Source organism: Notolabrus celidotus, chromosome 13, assembly GCF_009762535.1.
Source record: "Notolabrus celidotus isolate fNotCel1 chromosome 13, fNotCel1.pri, whole genome shotgun sequence".
Taxonomy (NCBI): domain Eukaryota; kingdom Metazoa; phylum Chordata; class Actinopteri; order Labriformes; family Labridae; genus Notolabrus; species Notolabrus celidotus.
The window spans coordinates 30,816,367-30,829,290 of NC_048284.1; the positions used below are offsets into that span (position 1 = coordinate 30,816,367).

Genomic DNA, 12,924 nt, shown 5'->3' on the forward strand with positions numbered 1-12,924 from the left:
GCTTTTTTTTTTTCTTTTTTTTTTTTTTCAAAGATCTTTTTATTTAGATTTTGATACATTACAAAAAAAAGATCAATGCAAACAATTCAAGGAAGTGACGTTTTTGTATAAGAAACACATTAAGTAAATGAATAAATAATAATTAAAAAAAAGCCAATAATATGTGACCATAACTTAAAATAAAAGATTGATAAGTACTCAAGCAGGAAAGAATAGTGAAACTATAATACGATGAGTAGGTGAATATCAAAAAATAAATAATTGGAAAAGATAAAAGAGCAATAAGTATAAAAAAACAAATATACATCCATATATATCCATATATATCCAGATGCACCTACATACATACATACATACATACATATACCCACCCCCCCCCCCCCCCCCCCCCCGAATAAATGAATAAATAAACAAACAAATAATAATAAAAGGAATGAAAGTACCAAAAACAAGTTAAGAAGTAGAATAAACAAAACAAACAAAAACAAACAAACAAACAAGCAAACAAATAAAACACACCACATATGGCAATGTCAAATAGGAACAACAGAACATATTCTTCATTGAATATAGTTGCTGTGCTCTCGAAGGGACTCAAGGCCTCAAAGTATCAAAAAGGAAAATCAAGAAAAGATCTCAAGAACTACAACCAGCTTCATTGAGGTGCGTCCTTGAACTGCAGGGTTGGCCTGGACGGATTGCTATCATCAACGGAAAAATGAATTCTCAAGTTTATCGAGACATTTTGCAGGAGAACTGAAGGCCATCGATCCATCAACTGATGCTCAACAGAAGATGGGTGATGCAACAAGACAATGACGCAAAGCACAGAAGTAAACCAACATCAGAATGGATTCAACAGACCAAAATACACCTTCTGGAGTGGCTCTGTCAGAGTCCTGACCTCAACCAGATTGAGATGCTGTGGCATGACCTCAAGATTTACACCAGACAACAACCAATTAAACCCAAGAGTTCACGTCCTTTTTCCACCCTGCACTGTGAATGTTTACAAGGTGTGGTCAATAAAAACATCAAATATATATATTTTTTGTGGTATTAGTTTAAGCAGACTGTGTTTGTCTATGGTTAGGACTTAGATAAAGATCAAAGCACATTTTATGACCAATTTATGGAGTAATCCAGGTAATTCCAAAGGGTTCACATACTTTTTCTTGCAACTGTATGTGCCTGATGCCACCAGTGCATGATCTAGGCCTACTTAATTCCTACTTCAGTCATTGTTTTCTGAAGTGTTTGATTTTCTACTTTATTTTTGGCAGCCTATAGGATCAATATTTGAATGAGGAAAAACATTGGTTGATGTTCCTAATTGGATGAAAATGTCTTAAGCAAGAGGCTAGGGTTATTAAAATGAATTTATTGTTGAAAAATAAGTCACTGAAAACGTTAAAAGAAATACTGCGCCAAAGGTTTTTCCTGTTTTGGTAATTAATATAAAACTCTGCTTGTGTGATTACAGAGTCTGTGCAGAAGAATCATGTGGGCCGTCTGGCCACGGATGAGGAGACCTACAAACACACCATAAGGTAGGGCTGCGATTAATCCAATTCAAACCGACATCGCGATGTAATGGAATGCAATTTTCAAATCACAAAGGCTGCGATTAAAAAAAAAAAAAGTTTCATGTACAGTGACGTAACCTTACGTGACATGCATGCAGTAGGTCCCGTGGTGCATCTTTCAGGTGGTTTGCTGACGACCAAAAATCTCTGAAGAACGAGACACGTGCGAGAGGGGGATGAAGAAAACAACTTCAGCCACACTAAGTTTTGATTTGTTGTTTTGTTGTTGACATCTTTAAAAATGACCTCAGCAGAAGAACCGATCATATTGAGGCGTACAGAATAATCAACACGCTGAATATCAACATGTGGAGCAGGCTGATAAATAATCTCTGCAGACAGAGTCAGTGAAGACCAAGACTACACGTGGATTTACTGCAACAAGACAACTGATCTGAATCATATTTCAGACTCACAGTGTCCAGTTTCCTGTCTACTCGTTCTTATTCAGAGAAAATAAGAACGCGGTTAGGTGTCAGCTGGGAGTGAAACCGCGTCAGAATCATTCCGGCAGCGGAGGAAACAGAGAGACCTGTTACGCAGCCCGCAGCCTGCAGACCGCAGCCCGCAGCCTGCAGACCGCAGCCCGCAGACCGCAGCCCGCAGCCCGCAGACCGCAGCCCGCAGCCCGCAGACCGCAGCCCGCAGCCCGCAGACCGCAGCCCGCAGACCGCAGCCTGCAGACCGCAGCCCGCAGCTGAGCGTCTCTTCTGCAACTCCTTCAGTCTGCTAGTTCACATCGAAACATGCTTTAAACTTCAAACACTTGTTTAGCAGAATTTTGTGAAGTAGTTTTGATTAAACACTCACAAGACTGCAATTCAAAGTATTTAGTAAGTTTACAACTGTAATTCAAGGAGATAAATTGCTGTAACTCCATGAATTTCCCCGTAGTGGGACGAATAAAGGAGTATCTTATCTTATCTTAAATAAACCGTCTTTCATATTAATTCTTCATTTGCCTTGATCTTAACATAAGTCTATGAGAAAGAACAGTTTGTGTATAATACATCTGATATTGTTTGTTATAATACAGATTGAATTATTGCTTGTGTTTGTTGAAGAATACACGAGAAGAGGACCTTGAAAAAACAATTGCATATTAAATCGCAATATTAAGGAAAATAATCGCAATTAGATTATTTTCCAAAATCGTTCAGCCCTAATTTTTTCCTCCATCTCTTCCCCCCATCACCATTTTTCCAGCCCTGACATCCAGACAGTTGGTGCTGCCATGTTGCTTACAGTCTCATTTTTCTTCTTCTTCTCTTATTCTGCTAATATATTCAGGCTCATGGCAGTTCATCCATCGGACTTAAAGGTTCCTCGCCACTAATTCTGACAGTCGGGTCAAGTAGCGGAGGGGCCCATTAATTGGAATAATGAAGTCTTCAGTGAGTGATCATCAATGACTTCAGAGTGCTATTAATCCTTTAAAGAAATCATCTCTTTATTTTTAATGTTTAGCTTTATCGTCCAGCCAGCTGTTGCAACATCTCATTTATCCCCGACTTAATAAACATCATGCATGTATGATTTCTCTCTCTCTGCTTTATTTACTTCCACGTCGTTTACTTCAATCTGTCCCACAACTGTCTATACATCACGTCGTTTGTTTCCCTCTACCCCTCCTCTTCTTTTCTCTCTGTCCTCCCACTCCTGCTTTTTCTTTACTCTTACATACTTCCTCTCTGTCCTCTCTACTCTTGATTCCCTCCTTTCTCTGTTGCATCAATTTGAATGTTTACACCAAAAAAGACTTGGGACAGCAGGAATCTGGAGGGACATTAGGCCATGTTGCATGACATAAAACATATCTGCTAACATATGAGGCACTGTCAGACAGCAGCTAATGTTATTACTCCGGCTAAAGAACATTCACACTCACTCAAATGTGTCCAAGATGTTTGTTTATATCCCTGACTTAAAAATCAAACACTATCAGGTGGTTAGATTAGCTGAAATGGGGTTAAAAAGTGACGTTAGCTGTTGCCAAATGTGTTCCTGCAGAGTTGTATTATAACTGTCTGTTCTTGACTACTATCAGAAACTATCCACATATTTTATCATGTCCTGTAAGCATGCAACGCAAAGCACTGTTTCCTGCAGTGTCCTGCAGAGCGATGCAAAGTAACACAATGCAATGCACACGATGACGCGACCTTAAGGGCCTTAAGCATCCATTATTATGCAAATGTATGCAGAACTCTTGGCTACACTATCTACAACACCAATGAATTACAAAAAAAATCCACCCTCATTTTAAACCAGACTGTAAACATGTTTGATTCTGAGGTAAATGGCATTTTAACATGGGTGTTAATGGGGATTCATTGCTTGTGGAGACAACCTCAAGTGGACACTGGAGGAACTGCAGCTTTTTGCATTTCTGCATGACTTCATGCTCCCCATATTTTGCTGTTTGGGGCCGAGTTTGTGCAAAAAACTATAAATAATAAATGTGCATGGCCACTGTGTTTTGAATCAAAACACTGATGTGTCCTCTGGTTGAGAGGGAATGGCTTTGATCTTATTCTGGAACGCAGCGTCACAAAGTTGGACCGTGACATCTATGACATCAGGCTTACTGCAGACTATAAACCAAAGGTCTCAACCAGATCTTCATCACCACTTCAAGTAGTCTAACTACCAGTCGGTACTTTGCAAAGCCTTCAGAGCATTCACAAACCTATCCACTTAACTCTTACATCCAGACGCTTCTAGTTAATCTAAAGCAATGGACAGAAGAAATAGAAACCAGAGGAGGTGGAGAAACATGGAGACAGCGAACAGCAACGTGAGAGACCACGGCTGGCAGCCTGAGTCCTCCGTGAAGGAGGACGAACTGTCTCAGCTGAAGGCAGAAAACGCTCGCCTGAAAGAGCAGCTTGAGGAAGCTCATCATCTGCATTACCTACGACACGTCGCTGCAGAGAAACAAGCAGGAGAGATGAAGATCCAGCTGGATCAGGCTCACTTTGACCTGCAAAATGCAAAAAACAAAGCTGCAGCCTCTGAACTGAAGCGAACCATGATGAGGCAGAGACTCATGAGGCAAAGCACTACTGCCGCTCATGTTTCCACAGCAGACCAGGTCACCCAGAGCCAGGAGAAAGACACATCAGAGCTGATTGTGCAGCTGCAGGCGGCTCATGAAGACCTGCAGAAATGCACTGAAAAGCTTCAGGCCAACGAGGACAGTGACGAAGACGCTGAGGAAGAGCAGCGGGACAAAGTCAAGGCACTGAAAGCTGGCATCTTCAATCTCGGAGAGAAGCTCCAGCAGGACCAAGCTGCCTTACTAAAGAGAGCGACCAAGCTTGTTCCCTGCACTGAGGGCCAGAAGAACCTGTCAGAGGAGGTGCAAAATATAAACGTGCACCTCCAGAAGCTCCAGATGGATGTCCTGATGCAAGCCCTGAGTCTGAAGACCCCTGGAAAGGAGAAAGCAGCTCCTAATAAGTACCTGTGGGTAAGGACTCACAAGGACCAGGAGCAGCAGACTGATCAGCTGCAGGAGACCACAGAGACTCTCACTGTGGAGCAAGATCTGCAAAAGGTGAAAGAAGAAGCTGCGGAGGAGATGAAAAACATGCAGACTGCCTTCACCACTCAGCTCCAAGACCTCCAGAAGTTCAACAATGAAATCATGGCTTCTGAGAGGGAAGCATTGGACCAGCTGAAGCTCCAGCAGGAGCAGTGGAAGGAGGAGAGGAGCTCCTTTCAGAACACCATCCAGCTCCTCCTCACTACCCAGAAGAAGAAAAATGAGGAGTGGACGGAGACAGAGAAGGAGATGGTCGCCAGAATGGATGAGCTCGACAGCAGGATGGCAGAAATGACTGCTAAGAAAAAGAAGAGGAAGAAAAGCTGGCTTAAGAGACTCTTCATGTGCTCCAGCTCTGAAGACACCATCTCTGAGTCGCACTAAGAACATCTGAATGTGCAAAACAAAAATAAAAATACATGCATCTTATGTTTTATGTCTGTTGAGGTTCATAAGTGTCACTTTAAGGTCAATACAACATTTTTAAGGTGTGGTTACTTTCTCCTCTGTCAGGACATGCACGTGAAAACATCTTTAAAATGTTTTCACCTCTTAGTTCGTCCTCACTGAGTCACATTTCAACATTTTATGAATATTTATTTTATTTGTATTTGTTTGTGAAGCACTCTGAAAGTTTGTGACATGAATAAAAGAAACCATTACCACTTCTTCTATCAATATTAAAACCAGCGTTATTAACTTCAGAGGTTTGTTTGGTGTCTCCCGTCTGAAGAGTGCATTTTTAAAAGTCACTTTTTTATCACATTTAGAGGAGTATTTGTGATCTTCTTCACATTTCATTTTGTTGTGAGAAATACATTAAGTTAAAATCACTGTTAAATCCAAATGCTAAATAAAAATCCAAATGTTAAATATAAACATAAATATTAAATGTAAATCTTAATGTTAAATCTAAATCTAAATGTTAAATGTAAATATAAGGAATGGGCCAAAATACCAGCTACAGTGTGTGCAAACCTGGTGAAGACTTACAGGAAACGTTTGACCTCTGTCATTGCCAACAAAGGTTATGTTACAAAGTATTGAGTTGAACTTTTGTTATTGACCAAATACTTATTTTCCACCATAATTTACAAATAATTTTTTTAAAAATCCTACAATGTGATTTCCTGGATTTTTTTTTCTTATATTGTCTCTCATAGTTGAAGTGTACCTCTGATGAAAATTACAGACCTCTCTCATCTTTCTAAGTGGGAGAACTTGCAAAATCAGTGGCTGACTAAATACTTTTTTGCCGCACTGTACCTGTTACAAGGTAGTTTTCCTTACCAATGCTCATGGTGGATTAAGGTGGGGTAAGACTGAGTCTTATCCTGTCTTGGTGTTGGGTCTCTGTTCATAATTTGACATAGAGTGGTCTAGACCTGCTCTGTTTGTAAAAGAGTCTTGAGATAACGTTTGTTGTGATTTGGCGCAATACAAATAAAGATTGATTGATTTGTTGTCTTTGACTGACAGATGTGATCGTGTGTCGAAGCTGGTGAGAAAGTTTTTCACACTTGGTTTTCACAAAAATGGATTAAAAAAAGGTTATCTTAAACATTGAGATATTGAATATCCTTTTATTGACATTATTGCTGTCAAGTATATTTCATTTCAAGTAAAATCATATAAACATATGGATTGGGTCATAGGACAAAAGAAGCCATGTATCTTGATCTAGACAGGAAAGTAGAAGTCTTTGGTCAACATGGAGACGATGCAGGGGATCTGCTTCTTGCCACTGAATCCAGGGAGGTTTGAGGAAGACTCAAAGTGCGTTGCTACCTTGCGGTTGACTCTGGTCATGATCTGCATCAGCTCCAGCTCTCCACTGCACCCATGCAACATCTCACACAACGCCTGAATGAACCAGGAACCATTGGATGTGTTTCTCCAAGAGTAGTAGCCTGCAAGACAAACAACATGCAGTATTTCTACACAGCTGTGTGAAGTGTTTGATTCTGCTCGCTCATTTCACAGCAGTAGCCTCGTATTTCTAACCAGCAGACCCATTTTACGCAGGTTTCAGGGTTAACTGTTACAATGGAGGCAGCTTGAACAGAGTGTGACTATTTTAAACAGAAGAAATAAAATCATTTTCTTTTCTACGTCAGCCACTTCTTACCTGGAGCCGTAGAGAAAGCATAAAGGAAATCTGCCTCCACAGGAATCCTCTCTGATGTTCCCTCCGATACGCTGTCAGTCTCAATGCCTCTACTCTCTGGTGGGTTTCCTTGTCATCTTTCACCCTGAAAAAAAGGAACATGGTGTGAAACCACTTTATTACACAAAGTCAAAAGTAGTAGAATTAATTTAGTTCAAATATTAAAATTACTCAACATAAAAGGAAATAAATACACGACTCGTCATTATGATAAACACACAGGCTCTTGTTCTGCAGCATCATTAGAAGCTAAATGTCATGCCTGGGCATTCAAAAACTGCTGTGAGATGATTCCAGCTAGTTCCAGCTGTTTACAGCAATCAAACATATTACATGTTACCCTCAGTACTTCATCATACAGCCATGATATCATCCAGCATCTGTGTTTCTCTTTAACATGGACTTCAGCATGCTCTTATATAAAAAGTCATCCCAGACTTTACCAGAAATACTGATTTATCCCAGGGAGCACACTGGTGCATTGCAACACTGGAAAAAATGTCCCTCCAAAAACAAGAAATAAAAACTTATTTAAAAGGTACTTTTATCTGGAAATAAGCAAAATAGAACAAGTGAAAATTTTCTTGGTAAGATTTCTTAAAATAAGACGTAATATTTAGAAAACTGTGATCTTCAAATGAGCAGGGAAAACTTATTTTAAGTAATATTTGACCAGTATTTTAAAGCTTGGTGTCTCAGAATAAGCCAGGAATGTTAACAATTAATATTTTTTTCACTCAAAAAAATATTTGTGCACTAATACATTTCAACTTCTTTATTTGAGATATATTCACCTTAATTTGAGTTGTATTATAGCGGCACTTCTCTAGGTTTAAGACCATCTTGTACTTGAAATAAGATGACAAAGTTGAATTGTCTCATTTTGAGATATAATGTCTTCTTATAGTGAGCTGGATATACTAATATTCAGTCATGTTGTTCTTTAGGAGAAGCCAGCTATGCTCTAAGGGAGGTGTTTCATTGTGTGCATGTAATTTGAGGATGTATATTTTTATCTGATTTAGAAGAAACAGAGTCTGAAAACTGTAACCCACCCTTAAAAAAAACAACTTCTCTTTCTTTCTTTCTTTCTTTCTTTCTTTCTTTCTTTCTTTCTTTCTTTTATCAATGGAGCTGTTTTCTGATAGATTCTCCAATAAAATGCATTTTTTTTTTCAAAGATCTTTTTATTTAGATTTTGATACATTACAAAAAAAAGATCAATGCAAACAATTCAAGGAAGTGACGTTTTTGTATAAGAAACACATTAAGTAAATGAATAAATAATAATTAAAAAACAGCCAATAATATGTGACAATAACTTAAAATAAAAGATTGATAAGTACTCAAGCAGGAAAATAAAGAATAGTGAAATTGAAGTGAAATTAGATTATTTTCCAAAATCGTTCAGCCCTAATTTGTGTTCCAGTTCAGACGTTGATCTCTGGTGGGATCAAATCTTATGGACCGTATCAGAAATATCATGAAAGCTGAAAACTGTGAGAAGGTTTCATTTGATACTTGAAGTCTTCAACAACAAGGCTGGGGAGTTTGAATCACTGATGATGATGATGATGATGATGATGATGATGATGATGATAATGATAATGATGATGATGATGATGATGATGATATCAGAGAGGCCCTGTGAAGAACTGTTCAACTATCTCTTTTCCTTTACTTCTGGTCTGAACATGATCTGTTTAGTGTTTGAACATTAACTCATGATTCACAGTTTAATCTCAGATTGTCTATTTAGACATAGAAACTAGTTTTACACTTCAACAGTCAGTCCATTTTTTGTGTCAGTGTTTCTGTTAGGGATTTATTTCAGTCTGATTATTTAGAACAACACTTCACTCTGTGATTGTTTCCACTTGTTTCACTCTCTTTACCAGAGACAGAGCGTCAGTGCACACAATCTCATTTCGTCAGACTACATGCCGGAAGTCTTTTTTCACTTCCTGCATATAGTGTGCTCCAATGTGCTGAGGCCAAACTAACAGAGGGTGTGACACCACAGCGCGTTAAGGGACTACATTGGTGTTGCAGTATAAATGTAACAGCCTCCTCTCTCCTCTAAAGACAGTTTTTATGGTTTAATATTTTTACATGTTGTATAATACTGTCCCTCTTTTTAAAAGTTTCAGTGTTTTTGTATGAAATAAATATTTTTGGTCTTCAGTGAAATGTTTGTTCAGTTGTCCTGAAGCGTCTCTGAAGCCTACAGCTCAAACTGATCTCTCTGATCACTGACGCCCTCTAGTGACAGAAACACATCACTGCAGCTTCACAGAGAGTGTTGGAATGAGCCAGACAGACTGTAGAAGTGACCTTTGACCTGATGTGTGTATGTCTCCTCTGACAGGGAGAAGATGATCTCTGGGTTCCTGCTGCTCATGGCGCTGAGTTGCTGTGTCTGTGGTTAGTTTCCACCTTCACTTTATTCTCCACAAAGAGAAAAGAGGAGATCAACTTTGAGACTCACTGAAACACTTCAACACTTCCATTAGAAACTCTGTTTACAGACTCACATGTTACAGTGTTTTTCTGCTCCTCTCTTTCCCTCTCTGTCTCCTCTACAGGAACATTAGTAGTGAATGTGACTCACACCTCCTATCAGGCAGAGGAGAACCAGAACATCACACTGGAGTGGACCTTCAGACCAGAACCTGACCGCTCAACTCAACGTCTCTCTGTCTACTGTGACATGTACACTGATCACAAACACTCAATCCTGTTTCATTTCCATGAAGGAGACGAGGTCCCAGAGTCTCAGAGTGCAGAGTTTTCAGGACGAGTCCAGTGTGACAAAGACGTCCTCAGAGAGGGACGAATCAGACTTCATGTGTCCTCACTCAGGACTGAAGACTCAGGCCGGTACAGGTGTGAAGTGCTCACTAACGCTGGTGTCAGCTGGACCCGATGTCATCTCAATGTGACTGGTGAGTAAAGTCAGTCAAGTAAATCACAAACATCTTCAATCTAGGACGACATGAAACAGTCATCAGTTCTATTATTGTCCTTTACAGCAGCTGTTCATGAGCCTAAAGATCAGAGACCAACAGAGAGACCAGAACCAGGAGATCAGAGACCAACAGAGAGACCAGAGCCAGGAGATCAGAGACCAACAGAGAGAGCAGAACCAGGAGATCAGAGACCAACAGAGAGAGCAGGACCAGGAGATCAGAGTCGGGAGGGATTGCTCTCTATGTTGGACTGGCAGTATCAGCTGTTCTCTGTGTCTGTAGTTTCTTCATCATTCGCTCTCTGTTTGGCAGAAAACTTTTAAACAGAGTCCAGAAGCGGTTTAAGAAAGGGGGCATTTCAGCATATTATCAGAGGACACAAAATCCTGTTCAGGTTTGTTAGTGGTCCTGTGTGTATGTGTAAACATGTTTTGACCAGGGGTACATCTCGCTCGGCTGGAGGTGAAGCTTTCAGCAGAGTGTCTGCCCCCTGGTGGCTGGCTGCAGTATAGGTCAGAAACTCTGTCTCCCCCATTCATTTGAATGGGGCTGCAGTCAAACTTTAAAATATAAATACACGTGGTACGAATGTTTCTCCCCTCCGTATGCTGTGGTGATATGTAGTTATTATTCGACTGTTTTGTGTCCAAGGCCTCTTTTTTCTGAAAAGTTTCTTTTCGTTAGTTATTAGAGGTTAAAAAACGGGGTTTTACTTTCCCACTTTGGCACCACCTCCCGAATACGTCTTTGAGACCGGTCTGTTTTTGATTGGCTTATCTCCCTGTAGGCTGTTTCGCTGTTTAACGGTGCACTCATGTCTGAGGATGTCAGCAGGCAAGAAAAGAAAGATGGATATTAGAAGCTATTTCAACAAACAAAGTGTAAGTCACCTGAGGAAAATAGTCCCCCCTCATAGGCAACCGCTAATGAATGCAAAACCTTGTTTCTGTTGCAGCCAGATACACAGGCGGACGCTATGTCCCCACCAATGTCAAAATCAAATCTACGCACTTGCTACTTACTAATGTAGTAGGCAGTAGGTATTGCCTACGCTGTGAAGTGCTTTGACCAATCAGAATGAAGTATTCAAAACAGCTTGGTAATACAATCAGGTTAATTTCTCTATGTGTCTGTAGGAATGTATTATTGTTGCTTTATCTAGTAATGTTAATTTCTAAAATCAGTCACTATTGACTGAATATTTTCACTACGTTTTTAACATTTATCACAAAACTAATGTGTAATACTTTATTCAGTTTGTGAACAGTTTTTATTTGTATGCATTATGATTGGATGTTGCTGGAAGTATAATCAATTTACATACAGTCTATTTTAATTTTTAAAACGTTTTGATTTTGAATTATCTTTATTATTTATTTATTTTGTTTTGTTTTTATTTTATGAATAAGTGCTCAGAGGGTCATTGTTTGTCCAGTAGGGGTGCTCAGACTCTGTAGACATGTACAGAATATGATTGATGTTCAATCTGTGATTTTTGGGGGCAGATAGATCTCTATATGATTGAGTTACAACCATGTCCAGTATTTCAGCCCTTATTGTAGCCATGATGTGTGTTTGACCTGTGTGTATTTATACTCATGTTACATTATTTTAAGTGTCACTTATTATTACGGGTTCTCACTCTGAGGTTAGCTGTCACTTTATGTAGACCTGTTCAGACTGTGTGTCCGGAGGCGGAGCAGAGACTGATGGTTTTCTTCATGTGAACTTTTGTCTCTGTTTGTTTTTATCAGTTTTTAATAAAGAGAAAGAATAAACTCAGCTGGACTTTGTTATGATCGATACACGTTTCTACTATTTCACTTATAAACAACTTGTTGATATTTTTTACAGTTTTTGAGATTTTACTGTTTAACATGAAGTTTTTACTCTTTTCTTAGAAATGTTAATTTCTATGATCAGACTTTAGACAGCCATCTGCCATGAGTGCAGTCATAATGTTATTCGTCTAGTGATGTCATTGTATATCATCTTTGACATCATAGTTGGTTGAGTAAAAGTCTATAAATAGGACCCATTTTCATGTCACATCTATTGACGATGCTATGTGGATTACGGGCGGCCCCTAAGCCTGCCCAAGTCCAAATGTCATCCTCACGGGCCTACGCCAGTTAGCCCGTGACCCATGTCAAGGCTGGTGGCCTCATCGCAGAGGTCGCCGGTTCTCAATGGAAAAAGATGTCTCATGCTCTCTGAACCCCTCATTCACAACGTGACAGACAGGATAAGATCCAGTCATTGAAGCGGCCTAGACATCTCTCCTACAGCAATGGACCTGCAAGAGGAGATAATGCATCAGCAAACGTTGCGAAAGTCTATGAATAGGACCCGTTTTCATCTATGATGTCACTTATTTAAAATGCCACGCAGACAGGCTTCTCGCCCCGTTCGCAGGCGCAGGGGGCCCTGCAGGTCCACTGCTGCCCGCAGACCTAGGAGAGTTGTCCGAAGCAGACGCTAGGCAGCCTCAACAAACATGTAGCATAAGCATCAACATATTCTGTGAAACTGTGTTTGAGCAAGATTAAGGTAGTCCTTGGAAATCTGAGTCTTCTGGTTGGCTTTTCTGATGAAGTCTCAAAACTGAAATAATGGGTTTTAAAAATTGAATCCATCCATCCATCCGATAGTTGC

The 12,924-nt window shown here is 39.8% G+C and overlaps 2 protein-coding genes across 2 annotated transcripts; one reads left to right on the plus strand and one right to left on the minus strand.

Annotated features, from left to right (window-relative positions):
- Positions 1 to 6,737: 6,737 nt before the first annotated feature.
- LOC117824616 (caspase-3-like) lies at positions 6,738 to 7,506 on the minus strand. The gene is made up of 3 exons (XM_034700151.1): positions 7,500 to 7,506; positions 7,262 to 7,369; positions 6,738 to 7,043 (listed from the first exon to the last, which is right to left on the minus strand). Exons 1-3 carry the CDS (start codon positions 7,504 to 7,506, stop codon positions 6,814 to 6,816), a joined length of 345 nt encoding a protein of 114 aa, XP_034556042.1. The 3' UTR covers positions 6,738 to 6,813.
- Positions 7,507 to 9,675: 2,169 nt separating this feature from the next.
- On the plus strand, positions 9,676 to 10,253 carry LOC117824617 (butyrophilin-like protein 2). Its single transcript, XM_034700152.1, has 2 exons — positions 9,676 to 9,724; positions 9,886 to 10,253. The coding sequence occupies exons 1-2, from the start codon at positions 9,676 to 9,678 to the stop codon at positions 10,251 to 10,253; spliced, it is 417 nt and encodes a 138-aa protein (XP_034556043.1).
- The last annotated feature ends 2,671 nt before the right edge of the window (positions 10,254 to 12,924 follow it).